This window comes from Falco biarmicus, chromosome 3 (genome assembly GCF_023638135.1).
Source record: "Falco biarmicus isolate bFalBia1 chromosome 3, bFalBia1.pri, whole genome shotgun sequence".
Lineage (NCBI taxonomy): Eukaryota > Metazoa > Chordata > Aves > Falconiformes > Falconidae > Falco > Falco biarmicus.
In genome coordinates this window covers 95,299,990-95,324,538 of record NC_079290.1, presented here as the reverse complement: position 1 = coordinate 95,324,538, position 24,549 = coordinate 95,299,990, and the positions used below count along the sequence as shown (strand labels likewise).

General features: G+C 39.8%; 1 protein-coding gene and 1 long non-coding RNA gene across 2 annotated transcripts in view; one reads left to right on the top strand and one right to left on the bottom strand.

The window, feature by feature from the left end:
• Positions 1-5,840: 5,840 nt before the first annotated feature.
• On the top strand, positions 5,841-6,769 carry LOC130145942 (UPF0500 protein C1orf216 homolog). Its single transcript, XM_056331506.1, has one exon. The coding sequence runs from the start codon at positions 5,841-5,843 to the stop codon at positions 6,642-6,644; it is 804 nt and encodes a 267-aa protein (XP_056187481.1). The 3' UTR covers positions 6,645-6,769.
• Positions 6,770-19,402: 12,633 nt separating this feature from the next.
• LOC130146505 (uncharacterized) overlaps positions 19,403-24,549 on the bottom strand; it is a 32,656-nt gene continuing 27,509 nt past the window's right edge. Inside the window, exon 4 of the long non-coding RNA XR_008820942.1 lies at positions 19,403-20,061. This is a non-coding gene — a long non-coding RNA (uncharacterized LOC130146505). The remainder of the gene's footprint in view (positions 20,062-24,549) is intronic.

Below are 24,549 nucleotides of genomic sequence, written 5' to 3'. Positions count from 1 at the left end.
TAATACTGGAGGTTATTCAAATATATTTCAAGTATCGTCTTTTCTGCAGGAAGGATTTTTTAGTCTGTTCTCCATAGGCAGATTGTAATAGCATCTCAGGTTACCTGATCTTCCTACTTTAAATTCTTTTGCATTTTTTTCTCTCCCCCTTCCACATTTTTTTTTGATGAACAAAATGATAGGCATCCTGCAAAATTAAGATTAAAAAAATATAGGCAGGAACATCACATTGAAGGTCACCTTTAATTTTGCCACAATGAAACACAATTTTTTCTTCATTAGGGGAAAAAATAATCAAACCTTTGATATTTTAGAATTTTCTGAACACCAAAGGGAAGCTACATTTTGCTATCCGTCAGTTTGTCAGTGTATAATCAGATTTTCCTTTTCAGTACAATTGTAATGAGTTATAAACAAGTGTATTCTCCATTAGAAGAAGATACAGTAAATGGGGTAAAAGGGCAGTTCTCAAGGCTTTTTGTCACCATAAAGATTTCTATTTGCCCCCCCTCTAGTTTGTAGAGCATATGCTGCAGATGCCCTTGTCATGCAAGCCTTCCTCCTTTATTTGTCAATTGCAAGGCATTCTTAACCCGCTCTACAAATGCAAAGAGTTTGCTCCACATTTAGATGTGCCAGACCATTTGATGCCAGTTGGTTCTGCCCAATAGAGATCAGTCTGCCCAGATGGGAGAAAATCAAACAAAAGCACAGCTAGGTGTACCCGTGGGTTGTCCATTTCCACCCTGGCCTCTGTGCCAATCTTAATTGCTTACTGTGCTATCTACTTAAGTAGGTCCCTGAGTTCCCAACAAGATTTTTAGAAAGTTCTTTGTGGCTGTTTCAGCATAAAAACACGGCTCTGTGGATTGGGTGGCAGGAATGTGGACTTGACTATAAACTGGTTTAGGCAACGATGCCATTATTCTTTGACTCAGTGAAAGGTGATTCAAATCATAGGCTAATGTTTTCCACATAGATGGTAGGGAGAACAGCTGCTGCCTTGAGGAAAAATCAAAACATTCCACTCTTAAAATGTCTTATAAAGCCATACAAATATATTTTTCATTTTGTGTCCCTGGGAATATTTAAGCCCAAGCAGGGTTAGGGGTAGAGTTGCTGAAATATTGCAGTGAGAGCTGTCATCAAGCTTTTCCTAGTGTTGGGTTGCTTTGGTACCTGCAGTTTTGAGATTTTGAAGCCTGCAAACTCAACCTTAGTCTGAGTACAGTCTGTGCTACTTCTTCAGAGATTTGCACCTCTGACAGGCCGTTCTGTTGAAACTGGCAGCAAGCCTGCTAATTTTTGCTGGTTATAGCAGACTTTTTCAAAATTTTTTACCCTTAATATAAAGATGGTCTGCTGGAATCCCTGGATTTTCATGTTTGAAGCCATTGAACCTTTCCCCACTGGTAAAATCACATATCCACTCTGCTTTCTCTTAAAAGCTTCCAGGTTATCTGCACACATGATTGTGCTGCAGCTCTGTACATGTTCCTAATTACCCTCGGTCTGAAAGCCATTGAGATGTCCTGTTGCACTTTTCCCTGCCACTGAAATACCTGGAGCACTTCTTGATATCATCAGTGGGCTGCACATGGAGCTGGGCTCCATTTCTTATTTCTGTGCTGGTGTAAAAGGATTGCAGAAATGTCTAGGTGTGCACGAGTGTGAGAACAGAACGATGGCAATCCCTGGCTGGCCAGTGGCCCCTCAGGGTACCTTTACCATCCAGCATAATGCAGAGCAGCCTGTAATAACTTGTGTCTGTTTTGGGTATGGAGGCAGAAGAAAGGAAACATACGACTTTATTCTATGACTTACTAGGCTGTAAAAAGATTTTAAAGAATCTTTGGGGAAAAATTTAGGCCTCAGATGCACACATGTGGATCTCATTGATTTCATAGGAGGCCATGTGAGTGTGTACATTAACAGACAGAATATGTCTTTTGATTTTTAAGAGCAATTAATATAAAATATGGAATTACACTACTGTGTAATAGGATATTTTTTACTACTTTGTTAGAAGTACTCCCCAAACTCAAATACAAAACAACATAGCTTCCCAGGCCATGGTCTTATAATGGCATATCTTTGCCAATGCTTATCACCTTCTGACGCTGTTTGTAAATGTGTTGGGCTGTTATGCTTTGAACTTCAGTAAAACATTTGTACTTAATAAAAAAAACAGGACCAAGCACCTTCCTGTCCTCACATCTGTCCATGCTCAAGAATGGCATTATAATTGGAAGAGAAGGGAGAAATAGTTGTCATAACTATCTGCAGGGACTCCCCCATGACCATTTCTTTCCTGCTACCATGCGAGACACAACCGTGATAGCTAAGCCCTCATTCCATAAGCCTGCAAGCACAGAGTATTTCAGCACATGCTTACAGATACGAGCCTGTAGGTTGCCAAGTACCTCTTGTAGCTAATATTTGAAGGAATGTGATGGTTTAAAACCTCTGCTGGCACAGACCTTGCGGGGGCATGCAAACCTGACAGCTTGAAGATGGCTCCCTGGGGTCTACACCTAGAAACTGCTGCAGTCACATTGACCTGTGATACAATGAACCTCAGCTGGAAGTGTCCTTGCTTTCATTTTACCTACCTGAAATTCTCAGTGTGTTGGTCTGACAGATGTATTCATCATGAAATCTGAAGCAGCTTCTACCTGGAAAGGCTCCCACAAATAGAAGAACAAGTCCAGGAGTGAGCAAGAGGCATTGAACAGAGTTCACCTGCAACAGGTTCTCAGGGGGACAGAAACTCTTATCAAAGTGTTTCTTCATCAGGGAAATGGCACAGCATGCATCTCACAGAAGAAACTATCATAAGGTCATTTCAGGTCTCTTTATTAAACTGCTGAATTGCAAATAAAAGGGAGCTAAACTGTAGGAGTCACTTTGTCGAGGTAACAGTCTTGGGGGGAAAAGAAGGGTCGGATAGTTGTATCATCTCAGAACAAGAATTTACATGTTTCCATTTGAAAGGTGCTGTGGTCTTGTTCCCTGGCTGTCAGTTACGCAACAGGCCTTTCTCCTGAAAGGTTTCCGTAAGTCTCCCCAGCTGTAAGACTGTTCTTGTGCTTGAGCGTCTCAATCTTTTTGGCTGAAGTGTTCAGTATATATTCACCTTCAGGCAGAAACTGAATCTAGAAAATTTCCATCTGATGCTCTAGGTGAGGTTTTAGGAAACTTTGAACAACAGAAGGGAGGATAATAACAGAAACATGCATGCAGCCCTAGCCATAAATGCCACTTGCATTTCAGCAATAATAAATATGTATCTTTTACAGTATTTCTATTTTGCTGAACCTCTAAGTCCAATGGACTGAATATTTTTTGCTATTAAACTTCATAGATTACAGCTGAAGTCGTAATATTCTATGAAAAGCCATCTAGCTCAATGAGTTTTGATTGTAGTTTTATTGTTTAGCTCATTGTATCAGATGCTATTTATTCTATCCAGATCCACACCTATAAAACATGTAATATTATTTCTGATTAAACTCATTTTGTGTGCAAAATTATTCTTTTTGCCCCCCTCCCCATCCCTTCAAATGACAGCGACTGTAAAGTTTTGCTGAAAAAATCAAAGCTGCAAAGAGATTTGAAAAAAAACAAAACAAACAAAACCAAGCAAGAAAACAACCCACAAAAAACCCAAACCCAAAACTCTTCATGCCCTGTTAGACTATTAGAAAATAGATATTTTGCAGCAGATTGCTACAAAGGTATAAGTGAGGAACAGAATACTATTGCTGATATAAAAGTACTGACACAGCTGGAGACTTTGTGCTGCCTAGCACCCAGCCCCTGTCCTATCTGTAGTGGGAAGATGTGCCTGAAGTGCTTTGGGGAGGAGAGCAGCTGAAACTAGAAGACTCTTTACATAATGCTGTATTAAGATGAATGTTTCCAGTGTGTAATAGAATAAAATCCCTGTTATCTGAATCCCTGTTATCTGAATTCCATACTCTTCAATGACTGTAACTTGTGATTCAGATAAATGGGAAACCCCAAGATAAAAACTTGCAGAGTTTTGTCAACTCACTGGATATTAATCTCTTTCTAGTATTAATTATATGATCTGCAGCATGATCTGACACATAAACACAACAGGTTTGGTTTATTTTACCAATTCAGTGCAAAATATCTCTTGCTCCAAAAAATGCATTCAAGTTGGACCTCAGAGTACAAATCTGAATTTACATTAACTGGCCTTTGTATGTTCAAGTTTGGAAGTATATCCTAACAGATTCATCAGAAAAAAGGATAATCAGTACAGATGCAACATAAGAAATTATTATCTGTATTGCAGCACATGCAGAAGTGGAGATAAGGATCTACCTTCATTCTTTTCCACCTCCAGGGAGATTCTAGGTAGTATTTTGGATTGGTTCTTACTTCTATTTATATTAGTAGAACATAGTAGAAAAAGTCTTGGGGCAACTGAAGCCCTATGGTAAATTGACTGAAGTAGATGCAGATAGATGATTTGTGAATTTTATTCTTGGCATCACAAGCGAGAGAGGATGCTGAAGGTAGCTCTTCTGAACATCAAAGGTGCAGATAAAGTTTATTGTTCTATGGGATACCTGAGTTGGATGTAGAGCTTAAAGTTTAGGCCAGCATAATTAAACAAGTGTGTACATTAAACACTTAAATCTACAGCCTCTATCTGCCTTTATGTTTCACATTCAGTTGGTGCTGAATGCTTCCTTCATTTTTGGGTTTAACTTGTTCATACATCTGAAGTTTATCTAAGCTTATTTTCTCTGAAGGAAAATGTGTACATTGGAGTCAAGAATGCTTCACCCTCTTTTTGGTGCTGGGTTACCTCCTGGCTGACTGGCCGGATGGGAAGGGCTGTAGGTATTGTCCCCCTGTAGAATAAGTGAATCAGGTATGTTTGTTTTTGAGGTGGGAAAAGAAATATTATCCAACCCTGATTTTCATTTTGGTGCTCAAAGATGACATAAAATCTGGATGCCAGGGAGGAATATCCGTTTTGGGGGTGGCAGGGGGGTGGGGGAGAAACCAGCCTTGCACTCCTCTGTGATTGGGACTGACTGTGTTGTTGCTGGGTGGAACAGCATAATGCTGTTGCTGCTCCTGCTCTGGCACCGTGATGTTTCTGTTCCAGATTGTGCTGACTCACATTCAGGAAAACATGATACACAGACACAGTGCACTGTAACTCTTTTCTTTTCCCCCAGTAACCTCGGTAAGTGTTTGGTTTCTTTTTCCTGTCTATGGCTAGTGTGGTGCTAATATAGCTTTACTGTTAGAATTAATAGGAGGGGGAGAAGCAACCTTGTAAGCAAACTGCTAGCAAACAGATTAATCTTGGAGAGGGCATTTAAATGCAACCTGCTGTTTGTGGTACATCCACCTCCCTTTAAAGCTGATCAATCCTGATAACTTACCCGTCTCTACAAACTACACTTGTTACAGCTGTGTTCTTAAACGGGAGAAGTGCTTACAATGCCCATTTACAACTGTATTCTGTTTAATTAGTCAGCACAGCCAGTGCTGCAGGGATAGATCACTTGCCTTTAAAGATTTGAGAATGTTAATAGTACAGTATATCATTTTAATTATTATTGGATTAATGTTGTGTCTCGAAGAACATCTAATGCAAATCACAAGAAATGGCCTGAAGTGACCCAAGGGTTGTGCTTTATTAGAAATGTAATAGGTCCATTGCTTAAATATAAAGAGAGGTTCTTTCTTCAAATGTCACTCTGCACTGGTCTTCTCTGTGTGTGTATGTGGAAATGAAATCCTCTTGCTTCCACTTTGTCCACAGAAAGTTTCTGTAGCTCATGCAATAAATGGCTGAGACAGTAGGTGTAATACCAAGAGATGAAGAGGACATCCAAAATAACAGCGATAATGAAGACCCATTTCTGAATCGTGATGCTGTAGTGGCATCCCCTGGTTGTTCTGCCAGCCCTTCCTTAGCCAGCCTTAACGAAGACAAGGGGAGCTCAGCAGTGCCAGAAAAACTGTCCACCCTTTCCAGCAATGCTCTGGCCCAGACAAAAGCCCTGACTGGCCCAGAGGTGGTTAGCAGTGGCCAGGCACAGAAGACAGCCTCTGAGTTGGCTGAGCATCATCCAGCAGCTGTAAATGCATTGTTAGGTGACTCGTCATACCCTGCAACGGTCTGTAACCAGCAGCTGGTGGGCATTGCCTCCCTGTGCTCCAGAAGCCCCTGCTGCAATGGTGACCTGAATTCAGAGGTGCTGCAGGTCCCAAAGGTGCCCAGCAGGGCCAGTGAGACCCTGCAGACTCTCACTGTCCTGCCCGGGACTGACCCCAGGGGCTGCCACATGCAGCATGCAGGGAGCGGCGCCAAGGGCGGTACAGCCCCTTGCAGTCTGGGCCGGGTGATTTGGGCAAAGACTGCAAAAGTAATGGAGACCTTAGAAAATAAGAAAAAGGAGGAAAAGGAGAAGTACCGTCTCCAGCTAGCTATGTACCGACGGCTTTTGCTGTTGCGCTCAATCAGGAGCTTGCATAAGCAGCTGGAGCAGCAGCAGGCCAGATTGCAGGAATGCTACGGCACAGTAATAAATACCAAGAAAGAAGTGTTGAAACACATTCGCTCAACCTCGCCCTCACCTTCGCCATAATCGTGTTGCTGCATGCAGAAATGAGCTTTGTAATGCCACCAGAGCCATCATTAAGCTTGCATGCTATAGGGGTGGTGTCCTCGTACCCAAGAGTACGTGCCCATGTGTGCTGAGAGTAGTGAGGAAACGGCAGCAGCAGAGCAAGAAGAAAGGGGAAGGTAAAGTGTTGGCCCCTGAATTTATCTGGAGGAAAGTGGAGCAAGATTGTACCTGTGCAAGAAGCTGACTCCTGACGCAGTCAAAGCCTCAAGCTGAAATAGGATTTTTGGCATACAGGCTTGTAAATAGAAAAAAACCCCACAAACTGGGAACCGAGTCTGACACCTGATCTGTAAAGATGGTCCGATGCAAGAGTTGTTGCCTGCTGAACATGTGATATGGCATATCTTCCCTCTACTTTCAGTGCTAACAAAACTTGAGCAAAATTGTGGTTCATTTGTCTGCAAGAATACCTGAATCTAGAAAGCCTGGATGCTTGAAACACTTAACCACAGGCTTGATTATATCTACCTACTTTATCACAAAACTGCTAATGCCACTGTACTTTTGCAACCTCTTCCTTCCTATAAAATTAATTCCGGTTGACCAGAAATTATTGTGGGAAGGCAGTATTGACTGAAGGACAGTCAGACACATGCATGGGGAGACGGTGCAACTGCCTAAACCTTATTTCTGCAGGAAAACAAGCTAAAAACAAAGGCTTTGTAATCTGGTGTTGCATTGGAAACCCAGACTGGCAGTGCCAGGGGAATGTTTGAGGTCTGCACAATTACTAGTCTTCTGCTAACTCCCAGTGGCACTAGTGTCTGCAAATCAAGCATATTTTGTGCCTTACTGTTGTCATTTAATGGAAGTTGGTGACAATTAACACTTTTTATCCAGGTGTATTAGACACGTGGAAAACCCTAGAGCACTGTTTCTCCAATTGCAAGGTTAGGATGCCTGCAGGGAATTTGATGTCAGTATGCAACAAACACACTGGGAAAATGAAAGGAAAAAGATGCAACTTTTTTGTATGCGATTAAAGGCAATGTAAACCCCTGTTATTGAACAGCAGATTGAATAGTTGAATAGGATCTGAAGTGAAAAATGATTCAAGAAGAGACAAGACTGAAAAGCTTCCTTTTCTAGGATTTAAAGTGATATGGAAAAATCTCTTCTTTTTTTCAGATATTTATTTCTGATCATGCCACCTTTCCTTTTCCCCTGTTGTGTTTTTATTATCAATGTTTAGGCAGATTAACAATCAAACAGGTATTTGGTATGCTCTGCATAAAAAAGTGAGTCTGTTATTAGAGGCCATAGCTTTCTGAGAATAATGTGCAATATATATAGGAAACTTTTTATCCTCAGCTTTTTTTTATGTGTATGGGGGGGTGTTCGTGTACACACGCACACGCACCTCCCTGTATACAAGAGGCTGTGAAAGACTAGTGCTTCTTTTTCTGTAGCAGAAGCAGGAATAATCTCTCAAAATAATCTCTGCTATCTGCAAGGAGTTTGGTTGATTAGATTCACATGCACACATCTGTGAGCAAGGTATTGAAGTAATTCAACAATTGAAGTGCAGCACAACATTGTCATTATTCTGTCTTTGTATTTCTGCGCACCCAAAATTATGGAAGCCCCCTGGGTATGCACAACCTTAGATAGGTTCATTCATCTCCTTGGGCCCTGGTGTAGCCTCTCACACAGCACAAGCCTGTAACTTCGAATGCAGAATTACCATAGAAACATCCTTGGCATCAAGGAGATATTTGAAGAAGCATCCTCTACTGCCTCATTTGGGGGATTCAGGTTGCCAGGGGCCTTTAGTGGGCTGCAGAAGAGAGCTGGGGATCGCATGTGACTGGGAGACATTACTCCAGAGCTTTGATCCCATGCATCTCTCTGCTTAGCCTTGGGAAAGCTGTTCTCTGGCAGCAATGCAGGTTTCCCAAAGAATGCTTAAATACTAAACTCACCTCAAAGGTAACTTCTTCTGTCTTAATATGCCTCCCAAGAAGGAAGGTTGATCATGGCCAATAAGGCTATGCAAATATTTGATTTTTTTTTCTTTTTTTTTTTTTTATTACTTCATGAACTAGAAAAGCCTTTTTGTCATTTGTTAAGAATGAGAGTAAGTGTTGTGTTAAACCAAATGCAAGCAAACCGCTATTACGTCCACTCTCTTGGGGAAAGAAGTGTTGGAGAAGAGACACATCTCAAAAATATTACTTAATTTTGAAATCAAATGTCAAATTTTTCCCATTAGGAAGGCAGTAAAAATATATAGTTTTATTAATTTTGGCCAACTTTTTGTTCGAAAAAGTCAAGCTGAATCTAATTTAGCAGATAATTCTAATACTATCATGTCATTGAATTTTCCACTGAAATAAAATATATGCACAAACATATATGTATAGCTATATATATATATAAAATCTGCTAAGACAAAGTAGCTGTTTTGCCTCAGTAGCTGCTAAGTATTGTCCTGCATTTGTTGCAAGAAGTGGAACACCCTCCATTACTGCATAGAGCTACCTGTAGTGTCATATTTGCATTTAAGGGTAACTAGAATAATATTAAAAAGTACTTCTCACATGATATACAGTGCAGCAATAGTTGAGTTGTCAACCTGTGCAACTGTAAGTGCTTTGTGGCAGAACTGTGACAATCTTTGTTTTGTACAACACCTCTCATAAAATTTCTACATCCTATCTGGGATCAGCAGATGCTTCTGCACTGTGAATATTAAATGCCAAAAGATTTGTGCATAAGCAATGCTGTCTGATAGCTGGCAGGAAAATGAAGCCAGGACTTGTTGTGTGTGTGCATGCTCTTTCCTTGTAGCGCTTTTATGGATACATGCAAAATAAATGTTAACTGAGGAAGTAACATCGGTCTTTACAACAATTTGCTGTTTAGCTGGTGGTTCTAGTGTGGCTACTAATAACTGGAGTTGGGCAAACCAGTTGAAAGCTACACAATTTTTAAATTAGTTTATTTTACAAGCTTGGAAAATGTGGCTTAGCAGGTGTGTTTTTTTCCTTGTATGTTTTAGCAGTTGAAGGCCAGTGGGAAGGTGCCAGGATGCCATGGGTAACCCATGGAGGTGTGTTCAGGCATACCAGATACAGCAACAATCTCAGGTTTAATAAAGTGTGTGCTCTCAAATTCTTTGCTCTCCTCATGTGGTTAGAGGTTTAGTAATATGGATGAGGTTCAACTAAATTTCTTAAAATCTGTATATTTATCTGAACTCAAACTGCATGAGTTTAGTGCTAGCGAGAGGTACAAGCTTGAATTACTGAAATTTCATATATGTACATAAGAACTCACAGGTCTTAAGTAATGATGAAAAAATAAGTAGTTTGGGTGAGGCCCTTGTCCCCATTATCTTGCTGCCTTCCAGAGCTTTCTCTGTGACCTGGCAGCTTATGTTACATACTTTTACAGCAAAAGTTGAAGTTAAAAGATGCTGCCTGAGCTTTAAGGTCCTGCTGCTCACCTAACTTCCTAGCCAGCCTGAAATGGCAGGAAATGACCATGGGTTTACCATGGAGGAGTGAAATGTTTAAAAGCTGCTGTCTCTCATGGAGTTGTTGCTTTCACCAAAAAAGATGTAGCTTATGCCTACCTAAAACCACAAATCTTTAAGAACAGAATGGAGTTATAAACAATTAAGTAGTACAGTGGATTACTGAGATGATCTTTAATGCTAGAGCTATTCTTCAGCACCTTCAGCATTTCATTTGGCTCAACTACTGCCCTGGAGACTGGTCAGAGCTGTTTTTTTGCTGTTTCTGTTGTTGATGGCTATGAGTCAACCAAGATAAACATCCAGCTTAACATGTTTACTTGTTACCTCTTATGATGGAGCCACATGTTATGTGGGGGATTTGTTCACTTCCTCCTTCCTGATATTTTCTTCTCTGTCCATCATGTTCCTTAATTAGGACAGTGATGATTTTATCAATTTATAGTATATTTATGATATTGTGGTAAACTTGCGAGCCATACACTATTAAATGTGGATCACCCTGCACTGTTCTCAGAGCTATGAAAATTATAGACTCTGGGCATGACATAAGCATACAAAAGATAAATTTAAAGATGAGGAGGTTTAAATCTCCCCTAGCTCATGATCAGACTTAGAGAGACCCTTTAGAGTCCTTGTTACAGTTTGTTTCTGTAAATGTTATGAATCTAGAATATAAATGCATTGGAGTGCACCTTTTGCTTATGACTGTTGAAAGCAGCGTGGTACTGCAAGAGCAGGTTTGGGATGTGCTTGAATGAGACCCTGCTCCTGGTGTGCCAGGCAAGGAGTAAGTATTCCTCAGTTTTAAAGCTCATAGAATCAGATGAGTGTGATAGCCAAAAGCCTGGATGGTAGATGGAGAGGGGGAGTGAACAGAACTACAAAGAAAGATGTTTCAGGGTTTGGTTTTTAATGCAGCGTGGAGAACGGCACACTGGACAGGTTGTTGTTGGTTTTTTTTTTCTCAATTAAAGATGACCTTTTTCTTTTTCTCATTCCTGAAACAAGGATCATTGGGCTAGATGCGTGCTAAAGGGATTGTGTAACTACAGTAGATGGGAGTTGATACCCATCTCTGAAGCTGAATGACAGTAGTCAACTTTTGGCAGAAGTTGCACATACTGCTTACTCCCCTAGACCTGGACTTTGTCTAAACTGAAACACGTTGAAGTCAGGTGTCCTACTGAATTTCAATGACATTTGAACCTGGACCAGGACTTTGTGGTGGTGCACGTTATTCAAGTCCCATCTCAGGTTTGATGCATTTCTATCTCCCTGTGTCTTCAAACATTACAAACATCCAAATGTCTTGGATGGTGCTAATCTTTGTCTTATTGGCAAAACCTTTGGAAGATTTGGGAGAAGAAGAAAAAGGCTTTCCTATCAGTCCCTTGTGCTATTGAAGAAAGTGGGAGTTGTTTGCTTTTAATGAAAATTTGTAGCAAGGAAGAAGGCCCTGTGAAAACACTTCTGGAGGGTTTACTTAAACACCTTGAAAATAACAGCAGTTCCTACAGGAACAAAACTACTGCTGCAAACAAGTTTCCTTAATTGTATTGAACATCTTCTCGCACAGTTTTAGACAAGTCTCCAAAACAAACAAAAAAGTTGTCTCCATCTCTGACAAATCAAGTCTCTAAGTCCACAGCCCAAAGTGACTTCTGTGTGCAAGAGAGGCATGGAATTCTTGAGAATCTCAATAAAAGTTACATTTTCCCTTTGATGGGTGGGGGTTGGAAAGGAAAGGGAATGTGTGACCATTCATCACAGCTCCAGGCTCATTAGTACCCAGGAACTTTCTACTCTAAATGACAAAGAGTTTCAGTGTCGCCAAAGAGAAATTGCTGCTGACCTTAGACCTCTTTTTGGAAAGTAAAATAATGGAGCACAGGAGCAGAGTTTGATATTTGACCGAATTCTACACAATTATCATGCATGTGTATATAATAAAATTAATTCTGTGTCTCTGCATTGTAGCCTCCGGCAAGCAGCATACAATCAGTTTTGTATGTATAATAGATCACAGAGTTGTTCATGAATAATACAAATGCATTGAGCAGATACTAGTGAGTGAGGATGTTTGTCTTTGCATGGAATCGAAGTGAACATGTAATATTGTGATAATATATATTTGATGAATTCAGGTCTGACTTGCCTTTGCCATAGCCTGCTAATTCCCCGACAAGGGTTGCCACAATAATTGAGTTTCCAATAACATTATGATTATTTCCACATGATAATTTAATTGTAGGTATTTTTTAATATTGTAATAATGTAGATTTGTGATTATTATGCATTTGCATGCAGATTTTCATGGTGATTCAGAGCACATCCCTACATTTATAACTTAATTTCATATATTATTGCATATATATTTTTGGATGAACTCATTAATGCAAACTAAAAAAAAATGTAGGTCTTTTTAGTCATTTTGCTTTTATTATAAATGGCTGAACGCTTTGCTCATTTTTGTAGACCAGTCTAAACAAGTGAATAAACAAAAGGCAACTGTAATTCACAGATAGATTAATTTAAAATAATAATGTAATTACAAATCATTGCAGATTTGTCTGAGGTAATTGGGAAGCAGACTGGTACAAATTTTGCTTTACTGAAACAAAACTTGTTTAGATGAATCACCAAGTTTAGTAGAGGCTGTTTTCCATTCTTCCAGTCCCCCTATATAACGTGTTGGCAGGGTAACATTGGCTCAGAATTAATGGGTGCCTGTACAAATGGGTAAAACAGGGAAGCCTGAACATCTGGACCTAACTAGATATTATTTTGGCAAGCAGTATACCCCATAAGAATAGAATTGTGTATATGGAGTCATGACACTAGCAGGGCTTTTAATCAGTTAATTTGTCCACTCTGAAAGAGGCTGGTTGCTTGCCTGATAACAGCCCTCAAGCTGCATTAGAAAACCTCATCTGAAACTCAGTGGGCCAAAGGGAGGTAGACCTTTCTCTAGAAATAAACTCCGTTCCCATTAATTGGAGCAAACATTTGTATGATCCTGTGAGCATCCTGGTTCCAATGGGAAAGCACTTTTCCAGGTGTATTTAAAATTTGAAGAGGAGGAAATATTTTTAGAGAAATACTTCTGGTTTGAAAAGAAACCTTCCAGAGACAGTGATATGGTGTTACTATGTTGTTAATTTTTCTGGAACATTTCATTTTCATGGAACCACATGGAAGTACATGTAGGTGGAGGAATATATTCCCCTACTTTTTATCTGTAAAACCTCAGTTCCTGAAATCAAACAGGGGGTCACAACAAAGTTCTTGGTCTCCTCCAGCTTATGTGTAGCTGGCATGTTGGATTTCCATCGCTTGTGTGGAATGCAGATGCAACAGGAACCAGGAGAACAGGCCTGGTCCAAATCTTCAGACATGGAAGTCTAAGCCTAGGGACTAGAGTATATAACTTACTGCTATCATTTTCACATTGTTCTTCAGTGCATGTGGAGGCTGTTGCTTCCAGTGTATTTTGCTGCCTGCTTCTACTTTCAAACATATTCCTCTAAATTAACAACATACAAGAGACAATGAGATTAAGTCCTTTCTCTTTCATCTTTCCTCGCTCTGTAGACCTAAGAATTGAACAGAAAAGCAAAAGCTTGATTTAGACAGTAAAGAGAGCAGCCATAATTCTGTGGTATAGGATGGTATCTAGATTTTGCAGCAGAATCACTATTTGTATAGGTAAATTAGATTCTGTCCTGAAGCCCACCAAAGGTATTTTGATCAAAGTCTTTTGTAAATCCAGTCTCCAGCTAAGAAGCACTTTGGCAACTGACTCCACTGGAAGCAGCAGAAGTATCAAAACACAAAGGTGGTTCCATCAGCAGGAGAAGTTCACAAATCTGTAGCTGTGCCTTGCTGAAAGCAAGCGATAGCCCAAAACAGGGGACCTGGAAGGTCAGTCTAGCTATTATTTTGTTTTATAGTGGGCCACCAGCATAAAATTAAGGATGTCTTTTACACTGTGGCGTTAGAACTTAAATGATCTCGGGTGTTATTTTGCACACAGCAAGCACCATAGAATATAAAATTATCATTATCTCAGTAAGTCTTGTATGCAATGTATAATTCCTGCTTGTCACGAAGATACCTACGGTTGTTTCAGATACCAGATGATTTATAATCAGATGATTATTTTCATTACTATATATTCCTGATATTACTTGTACAGATATGATAGATGCGTGTACATAAGGTTAGAAGCAAGCCTACTGAAAAGCACTGATTTGTGTTACATTCATGAGTAACACATGCTCATGAGTAATTTTCTCTGATGAAAGAAATTAAGACTAAACTTTGGTAATGCAGAGGGTGAAGCTGCCCTGGCCTCTCAACCTTTCCAGCATCATAGAGGTTAGGACTTGGAAGAACTCAGTTCCTTTCCTACCTTTACCTGATGGGTTTTCAAGTCAAGTCACCCGTTTACCCTGAGAATGTCAGAATTGCTGTATTTTAACTTGAGGGAAGTGGTGCAGAGTCCTTCAGCCTCTCCTATTAGTGCTGCTTCTGATTCTTTAAAAAAGTTGAATTTGGCCCAGTGGCAAGACAGGACTGCAAATGACTGGCTGCTGTGCTCTCCATGGCAATGCATGGCAGTGCTTCCATAGAAGAAATTAAGAATGCTCTCCCTTCCCTTGACCTTGTACACAGAGACAGAAATACATGATTGCCCGGTGGCCAGGCAGGACAATCCTGAGGAGGGCAGGGGGCATTTGGTTCAAACTCATTCAGCAAGAAGATGAATTTGCATCCAGGTGCCAGTTAGTAGGGTGAGAGATAAAAATGCCTTTCCCAGCTCCTGTGTCACAACTTCCGTGCATCACGTCCTCTGCTTTATTTGCAGTATGTGAGGAGGCATTTAATTTCAGATCACTTGGAAGGCTTCTTCTGACACAAAATATTTGTTGTTGCTGCTTTGTTCCTTCAGTTGAAGACAAAAAAGATCACCTTCAGTTTTCTTGCAATTGTTTTATTTCCATTTGTAGTTGTCTGTGAAGCAGTGGGACCATGTCATTCCTGTGGGAGGCAGGGGTATGTTGTTTTGCACACAGACCAGCATTTCCCAGCCTATCCTTAAGGAAAGCATTCCTCGGAAATCATTTAAGTAAGGAGGTATTTATGCGTCGCCCATCTTCTCTAGTGCTTGAAAATGCATGATTCATGGCCACTTTCTGTTGTTCTCATAGTGGGGAGGGTTTATCGGCCATAACTCTGGAAGTCCCCTGTGTGCCAAATGATCACTGATTGTATTGGAAAAAGATGCTTCAGTGGCAGCAGGCAGCCTCTGGGTGGAAAGTGATGTCCCTTGTCCCTGAGCAATAACCTGTATGGATGATTGAGACTTGTTGATAGACCTCCATGGGAGTCTTACCTAGTAGTTGGGGCTTAGCAGCATCTGACTTGGTGAAGGATCCTCCTTTGTTGCTCTCATCAAGGAGGGCATAAAGGTAGGCAAAACCTGAACATGCTTTGAGGCCCAGGCAGATGCAGTTTTACCACATTCTCTGTCTTATGGGGGGGTGAGGGGGTGGGCAAGGGAAAGAAAAGGCTGCTAGAATTTACAAAATATAATTAGTGACTAATTTCTTCATCAGCGAGACCTGTAAGAAATCAGGAATGTCTCTCCTGAGAGATCAGTGGTGTCACCTCACACATCCTCAGGGTGCCAAATGGTATAAAACACTCACTTTGAAAGTACTGCACCGTGGTAAGCTTCAGCTCCCAAGGGATGCATTGTGTGTACATTTTGTTATATGTAATGACACACTGAAAGGGCAGTGAAGCTGTTAAGGGAACACTGCATGTCTAAAAAGAACTTATTCTTCTTTCAACCAATAAAAGAAAGAAAGAGTCTTTCAGAAAAGCAGTTAAAATAGTATCATTTAAATGTAACAAGTGATAAAATACTGGAGAGAATTCACCTGTCAGATGAAGAAATTTAACACATGAGGTCTTCTGTGTAACATACACATTTCAAATTGGACCATTTTCCTGGTAAAGCAATAGACCTCTTCAAAAAGCTTTTAAAACAGTTGATATATATACAAAATTTTAAGGCTGACACAACCAGCACAATGCCAACAATTATTTAGAACTGTAGATTTGAAGAATAAAGCATAAAATGTAGTCATTTCATGTAGCCATTCTGGACAATGTATGAGATGCTGTGAGATTCAACAAGACCAAAGTTGGATGTGAGACTGGGAGTTTTTCAGCAAAGGTGATTTTGTAATAAAACAGTTCAGTGCATATAAAAAATACCCCTGGAGATGTCTACAATGCTAACAACAATATTTTGAAATTAAGCTAAAAAAGACTCATGTTCCCTTCAACAAAATTCCATGTGGACATATCAAAAAATTCTGTATGGCCTTAGTGCTCTGGGGCCTGTTTTCCAGTAGAAATACTTTTACCTACAAATCATATGGAAATGTGAGTGTTTTCTTGTATTTCTAATGCAAAAGTAGTTGCCTTCCCGAAACTTGACACAGAATGAAATTTGAGGATATGAAATCCCAGTCAGCAAGGTGATAGAACAACTGGGCAAATGTGTTTCCGATGATCTTTAAATGTGAAATTCAAATTGGACAAATAATTGATTTGATAATATTCAGAAATAAACAAGAACTTATAAAAAAATAGAAAAGTGAATTGGATAGACTGGTGGAGTTATATCTTCTATTACCTCAGTACTGGTCATCAATCACTGTCAGTTAATTATCATTAAGATTGCATAAAAAAAGGCCCCTGTGGGAGCTGGATAGTGTGTGAGCTTTGCTCTTTCATCAAAAACAAGATAAACAATATAAGCCTTCCTGTTGTTTGGTTTTTGTTTTTGTTTTCATTTGGACCTTTTTGTATACAAGGAAATTATGTGAAAAGGTGAATCTTGAAATGAGTAATTGTGCTGAGAGTTACCATATGGATTGCAGAGAGAAGGCAGTAAAACAAGGGGTTCAAAATTAAAGTTGTTATTTGTCAGGAAGAGTTTAATGATTTTTAATGTCTGGGTTGGTTTTCCTCCCCTCCCTCCCTCAAAAAAACCCAAACCAGTAGGATTGCCCTTTCTAAGGTGCAAAAGCGGAGGGACTTTTAAAAGACATGCTCACTTCTTAATTAACTGTGCTGGTTTTAAGCCTCTGTGGTTTATACTTCTCTGTGCAACATTCAGTTTGGAAACTTTCTTTTTTTTTAAAAAAAAAGATAAAAGCTAAGTCGCATGGCTCTAAAAGGTGATTCTCCAACAGAACACGAGTCAGCATGAAATTCAGTATGAGCTGTGAATACAGAAATTTTCAGAGTTTATGAGCTAATCTGTGAGGCTCATGACCACTTAGCTAATGACAGAAACAGGAATGCAGTAGTGGACAGGAGCAGCTACAGTAATTTCCAGGGTGCTTCCCTGTACTGCTGAGTAGCAGTTCACACTTACAGTGCTGAGTGTTATTGATAGTGCTCATCAGCATCTCAAACAGGAGCTGGTACCTGAGCTCTGTGCAATTTCTGCCTTCAATATAAAATGGGTTCTGAGTCAGCCTCAGGCTTGCTTAGCCTGAGGATCACAAGGCTCTCCTGGCCAAGCTCGCTCTCTGCAGAAGGCAGCTACAGAGAACAGAATAAGCCCTTATGAATTTTTCACATCTCTAAATAATTATTTATCATGGGAAAGTGTATGTGTTGTAGATAATTTTTTGTTTATTTGTTGGAATTTGGGTTTGTTTCTTGAAGTGAGGCTTCCTTGTTAACTCCCCCCCCAAATGACTGAAGTGCCTTATGAAGAACAGTTTAAAGGCTTGAAGCCTTCAGGGCCAAAGGCCTCTCTGTTCAGCAAAATAATAATAATAATAATAATAATAATAATAATAATAATAATAATAATAATAATAATTTCAAAAAAGCCCTTACACTTTGAATTAACCATGTTTTGGCCAATTGCCCAAATAAACCTCAGAGCTGGAGTCACATAAATACAAGTGTTCCCACCCAGATGTCAAAGCAGCAAAAAGCGTGTAAGTGACACAACCTCAAACCAAATGAAGTCTTTAGCATTGGTGAGCAATGGTTTCTAATGAGGAGGAATGAATGACTTAAACTAGAGCAGAGCTGCCTTGTTTAGGGCTCTTCAGGCTGAATGCAGCCCATCAGGATAATTCATCTACTCCTTGTCAACCTCCTTCTCCTGGGAAAGCCTCTTTGCCTGCACAGATCCAGACTGCAGGCAGCACTTAGCTTGTGATGGGCAGCCAGGTGGTCACAAGGTGGAGACCTGTGTTCAGGTCAGGTCAGGTAACTCACACTGTCTGTGCATCCCATTTTTCTTTATTGGGTATTTTCTAATGCGTCAAGGAAGGTTATACTTCGGGTAAAACCTCATCAAGTAAGCTAATTTCTACTCTCGTATCTTTGCTCCCTCTGTCATGTCCTGAGTTTCTTCATTCATATTTAGCTATTGGAGAAGTAAGAGCCTTCCTCCAGTGCCGATTTTATTTTGCAGGGTTGAGTCAATGTTAGTATGTCTGTAAACTAGTAAGAGGGGGGATTAGGCCATAGCAGAAAGGGACAGTGCATCCTGAAAGAAAACTAAGATGGAAACCCTAACCTCTTCTAATTTACATATGGTGACATTTTGCAGAAATATTGTAACATTAGCAGTGGCATAATGAAATTCTGCCTATCAGCCGTGGAAGGAATAATGTTACTGTAAAGGTAACCTGTCCACAGTTTGTTATCAAGAAAATATTCATGGCAAGAAACATACATTTACCAATGAGTGTTAAGAACAGTATTTTTTCCTTGTATTTTCTCCTCATGAGCTATCCATCTTCCCCTCCAGATTTACTGCATGATCACTCCCTTTACATGCTAATTATGTGCAGCTCTGGTGAATTTGTTAGTAGTGACACTTTGGGCACCCAGTGGGACTGCAACTCATTATGTGGCAATGTCCAGATATATCAGATATTATTAGCTGTCATTAATCTGCTGTGGAAACATTGAATGCACAGCCAGGAGAGAGACCAGGAAATAGAGTAAAAATGAAGTCTGCAGCCGCCCTGGCCCCCAGAAGGTCAGAGGGCAAATCAGCAGGGGAGAAGAATACACCTTAAAATGGCCAGTGCTTAGCAGCAGATTTTTAACCCATTATAAACCATCATTTCTAAGAAGAGGAAAGACAAAAAGAAATTACACTCTTTGAAATGTCTGTGTGGCTGTGCTTTACTGGGGGAAACAGGTATACAGTATCTCAAACTACTGCTTTCTAAAGCTGTTTTCTACAACTGCACCTTGGCAAGAAAAGTGTGTGAAAAGGAGGAAGAGTGAGCAACACGCAGTATCTGTCTCACTGTGGCTAGTGCCCAAGCATAAAGCTTTGAAATTAGGCACATGTAACTCAGAATTAGGATTAGGACCCTCCTCCATTTGAAGGTCATATTTTATAGAACCAGACCTGGCAGTACAGAAAATGCTGAAGGAATGAAGAGCTTGCTCTTGGTGTTCATCCAGACCTGTAATTTGCCTGTATAAGCACAGGAGTTTGCCTCTAGACTGCTGATGCAATGCTGATCAGTCTCTGCTATGCAGCTTAAAAACACAAATCACAATAGGTTGCATTTTTGGCATCAATTCTGATAAATAGTCACTTGTAAGAGTTACACGTATCTGTGCTTGTGCAGTATTAATTACATGGCTTGGAGTGCAGAAATAAAAACAAAAGAAAGATTCTTCCCAGAAAGCTCCACAGCCTTTATGATCTTCAAGATGACTTGCAGAGTACTGCCCAGGACTGTAAGAAGTCCTTTCTTTTTTTAATCAGCTAATACGGCTGGAAGAAATCAGGCAAGCTTTATGGCAAACGAGGTCTTCTCTGGTCTGAAATAGAAACAGAAAACACCAAAGTAAAGGCTATGAATCTCTGAGTTTAATGGTTATCTATTAACTAGACAATTTTCAGAGCAGGGAAAAAGTAATAGGTTGGTTAGTCTGTGTGCATTGGTAACTTACGGGTGACTTTTGCTACTGTCAAGGGGCAACCTGAAAATTCAATGACCTTAAAATAAAAGTAAATAATGAGATAGGGTGAATCAAGATACAAAAACCCTTTTATGAAAGAAAGTAAAAATAATCTTGTGTTTCTAAGGTTGCAGGGACCTATGCTCCTTTCTCTAGAAGTTGCAGTGCTTTAGTTAGGAGCTTTATGCAATAACTAAGAGAAGGAAATCACTAAAATCTTTCAGCAAATTACAAACTTATACTTATTTATGGAAGCTGGAGAGAAGTTATTTAGACAGTGGCTTGGAAATTTCTGAGTGAGCCACTCATCTGAGTTTCCTGAAGGAATCTGGGGAGTACTGGTTTTATTCCTGTTAGAGTGGTCTAATCTAATGCTCCACAATTTTTCACATACTATAACCTTTGTGTGATCTAATCTTATCCTAATGAGGATAATAACAGGGAAAAAAATGGCCTGATGTTTTATTTATGGACCTGTCTTCAATTAGACAGACTCTGATAAACCTACGCAAAAACAACAACCGTGGGCTCAGTTTTAGGTTGTCTTAAATTCTGCACAATCCCATGAAAGAGAAAGCAATGTTTGTATTTGATGAAATGGCTCCCATTAATACTTCCTAAACTAACAGTCATTCATGAACTCAGGCTCTAGAAAAAGATTTAGAAGTCATTTTGGTGGCATTGTGGGGTTTGCAGAAATACCCAGAAGGGTTACGGAGTACAGTGTTAGCCATGGGGCAGGCGGCAAGTACCCAGGGAAATAAAGAAGAAGCAGGTTTATCATTGGTCTTGGACCTTTGCAATTTTGGTGTTACAGGAGGGTTTGTTTATTTTTGTTTGAGAGCAATGCAATATCAGAGAAGAGTTACAGTCTAATGACATTAATGTGGACAAAAAATTGTGAAAGCCATTCTGAGTGCTGTATGAACACATCATAGATTCTTTTACAGTCTTTTCTAGTGTTTATGAAATTTTACAAATATGGCATGCCTTACCCGTTTTTCAGGGGAGAGGAATAAAAATTGATTCCAATTTCTTTTTCCTTTGAGTATTTTGAAGAACTGAACATGAGGTGAATACTGTTTTAGTGGTAGGTTAATAAGTTACAGGTCAGGCTTATAGTGGAAAAATTGCAGTCAGCGCCATGGTGCTGTGTTTGCCAAATTTGCACTGATGAAGCTATTACGGCAGGCTCACTTTCTGTCTTTTTTCATGGAGGAACATGTTTGTTATTTGCCCATCAAGATTATGCTGTCTTTTCAGTGCCTGTGTTGCTCCTTAAAATCCTACAGGCACTTATTTTCACGTTTAACATGATATGCATGAGTAACCCTCTCTCAACTGGTGGAACTAGTCAGGTGTAAAACTCTGATGTATGCACTCTGTGGGGCTGGGGCCCGAGCAAATTCTGCAGAACACAAGTGTGTTATGTTTTACAGAAGTCTGCATCATTTCTTATTCCTTTGTTCGTAGCAAGTTGAATAGTTAGGTATTACCCAGATAAACCTGTATCAGCAATGCTAACGAGGATATCTGCACAGCTGCCTTTGATCTTTATTGTACTGAAAAAGGTGGGTTAAGTATTAGGATCAGTCTTCTAAAAGATGGCTCTTCCATATATACACTCCAAATTGTTTTCAAAGTAAATTCCTAGGGATAGGTTTAAAATGATTGTAAGTCGTAACATAATGTCAGGAGAAGGCCATCACCTTGAATTTGGAGTGCGGAGAGGACCAATATACAGAAAGTGCTGGATTGCTCTTTTTCTTGCGACTCAGAAAATTAGGAATTACGGTGTAAAAGCCCTAATATCAATTTTATCTTCATGGACAAGCATGAATACCTTTAGGAATATCCTAATACATTTGCTTTTTTTTTTTTTTTTTTGATTATCTGTTTTCTAAAAGCTAATCATAGCTATAGATTTATAATGTATAAAGTGTGCAAAGTTAGTTGTAATTATGGCTATATTCAGCTTTCTGAAAGTTAAGAAGCGACATCAGCTCTGAACTGATGGATTTGCTCAGGAGTTACTTTGGTGTGTGAGCTATTAGATCAGTTGCAGTATTCTCAGAGGCTGTGGGAGGGCTTTGCTTCCCGAATTTTAGGGTCGTGACATCAGGCTTTGATTCTGCAATTCCCTTGCAAATGATGGCAAGTGGCAGGGCTCTGTCACAGCTCTGGTCTCCTTACCTCATGCAGCTCTTTATAGCATGCAACATTGCCAGCACAGTAAGTGGCAAGTGCCATAAATTACCCTACCTGATGTAAAGGATAATCAATATTTAGGGTGATTCACTGTTTTTGTGATGTTTCCTGGGAAAAAAATGGAAGGACAGATGAGTTAAGGTTTAGATTTACGGCAGCTTCCCTGATGTTTCTGGTCATTTATTCATTGTCATCATCACTCATTTAGTGACTTAGGCTGTTGCAGAGTAAGATGCTAGTTAGCATAACTGAAGAGGAAGAATCTGACATGAAATTACTGAGCTGTGAGTTGTCATTAACGTTCTGTTTAAAAGAGTTCCGTTGCAGCTAGGAGAGAAGCAAGAAAATGCAAAGAGAACAATAACACCAGGGCAACATTTCAAGACTATTTCTTGAAAAATCTGTGTTTTACTATATTTTCCAAAGTCGTGGATGTTGATATTTTTTATAATTACTAGTAATTTTATTTCATTACTGTTAGCAAAATGGAAATCAGAGCCTTTTTGCTATTGTTCTAACTAGAAAAGAGGTAGGAATTTTCTGAACTCCTGAAAGCTACTATTTAAATGGGTAAAACAGATTAAAGAGAGACTGTTTAAAGTGCGTGGAATGATGAACATTTGAGAATTCATGTTTCACTACTGCAAATGGTTGTGGAAATCGGGTTGCACATGTGTATGTGTTTATATATGCTAAAAGTGCATACTGTTGGATCAAGGGTGAGTAACAGTTCCACAAGTCTCCACTAGACAGTTGTAACTGTTCATTTCAGATGCAAACAAGTTATTTCACAACAAAATACAGATAAACGAACCTTCAATTCACTCTTTTAACGAGGAGTTACATTATGCAGTACCAAAACATAACAATTTCCTAGATTTATTGTAATATGTTTCTAAACACATCAGGTGTTTACTGAGGTTTTGTTTCCTTAAAAGCATTGTGGCTATGCATTCAACTTTTGAACCTCATTCTGCAGAGTGCTGTAGAATCTGCTGCCTCTGGAAAGAAAACCAAAAACAAACCAAAACCACCCCCAAAACAGCAACCAACCAAACAAAAAACCCCCAGAACACTGCTGAAGTTTTTTCAAGGGGGAAAAATTTAGAGGCAGCCAAGGTTCTGCCCTGGTGGCCTGGACCTGGGTCTGGCATAATGCTGCTTTAGGTGGATGCCTCTTCTGGATGTGTTAAAGATCCTAGTGATGTCTTTCACTTTCTTCCTCCTCCATGCACCTGAATCTACCCTTGACAGTGAATTTTGACGGCGTCCCTTTTGAACAGCTTTATATGATTGCTTCCATCCACAGGTTACTTTATTCAAGTGGATTTGCCACAGAGCACTTGCCCATTAGCAATCTCTTCTGCAGCCTGCTTTAAAATCTGCTTATGGTTATGGCCAGATAAAAGCATGTGAGGTCAGTTTGGTAGAGTGGAGACAAATACCTTAACATAAGGTTTTCTATTCTGTGCAAGCAGCTAATAAAAGTGCCCGCAGGTGTTGAGAATTACCCTTCTCTTGGAGATTTCTTTGCAATCTGAACCTAATCTTGGCAAAAGCTTTGGCAAGGATATCTGGCACATTAATTAAATGACTTTCCCTCCCCCACAGGTCTTATGCTGTAACTTTGATTAACCACCTCTGTGCCCAGGAAACAAACTGCTGGATAAGCATTATCAGTTTTGCAGGTGTATGGATGTTAGAGATAACATGGGATTCCTCCTTTATCTGGATGGATGCTCCTTATTGTTTCAACACTGCACAGCTTTTTCCTCTAGCTACAGCTACAGGGATCCTGCAGGCATGTTATGAGATTTTAGTATGAGGACGTTTTTATTCAGTATGTATCTCTGGATGGCCTCTGCTGAGAAGTTTCAGATCCTTAGGGGAAAATGCCTGACTCCTCTGGAGCTCCCCCTCTATTTAAATGGCTTTTCCTTGCTGCAGTATCACAGCTGTGACACATCAAAGCTAGTAGCTGGTGTGGCAGGACATGCATTTCCAAATCAGCCTCAGTGACAAAAGGTGATTTCAGTGACAGGTTTCATATCTTACGGTGTCATTTTAATGAATGGCTTGGCTAATTAAATTTAATGTGGAACAAGAGCTTGCTTACATTTTGCCAGGCTTAAGATGTTC

What these genes read in the sequence shown, in the direction of transcription:
- LOC130145942 (XM_056331506.1), top strand. Translation starts at nt 5,841, where the DNA reads ATGGCTGAGACAGTAGGTGTAATACCAAGAGATGAAGAGGACATCCAA.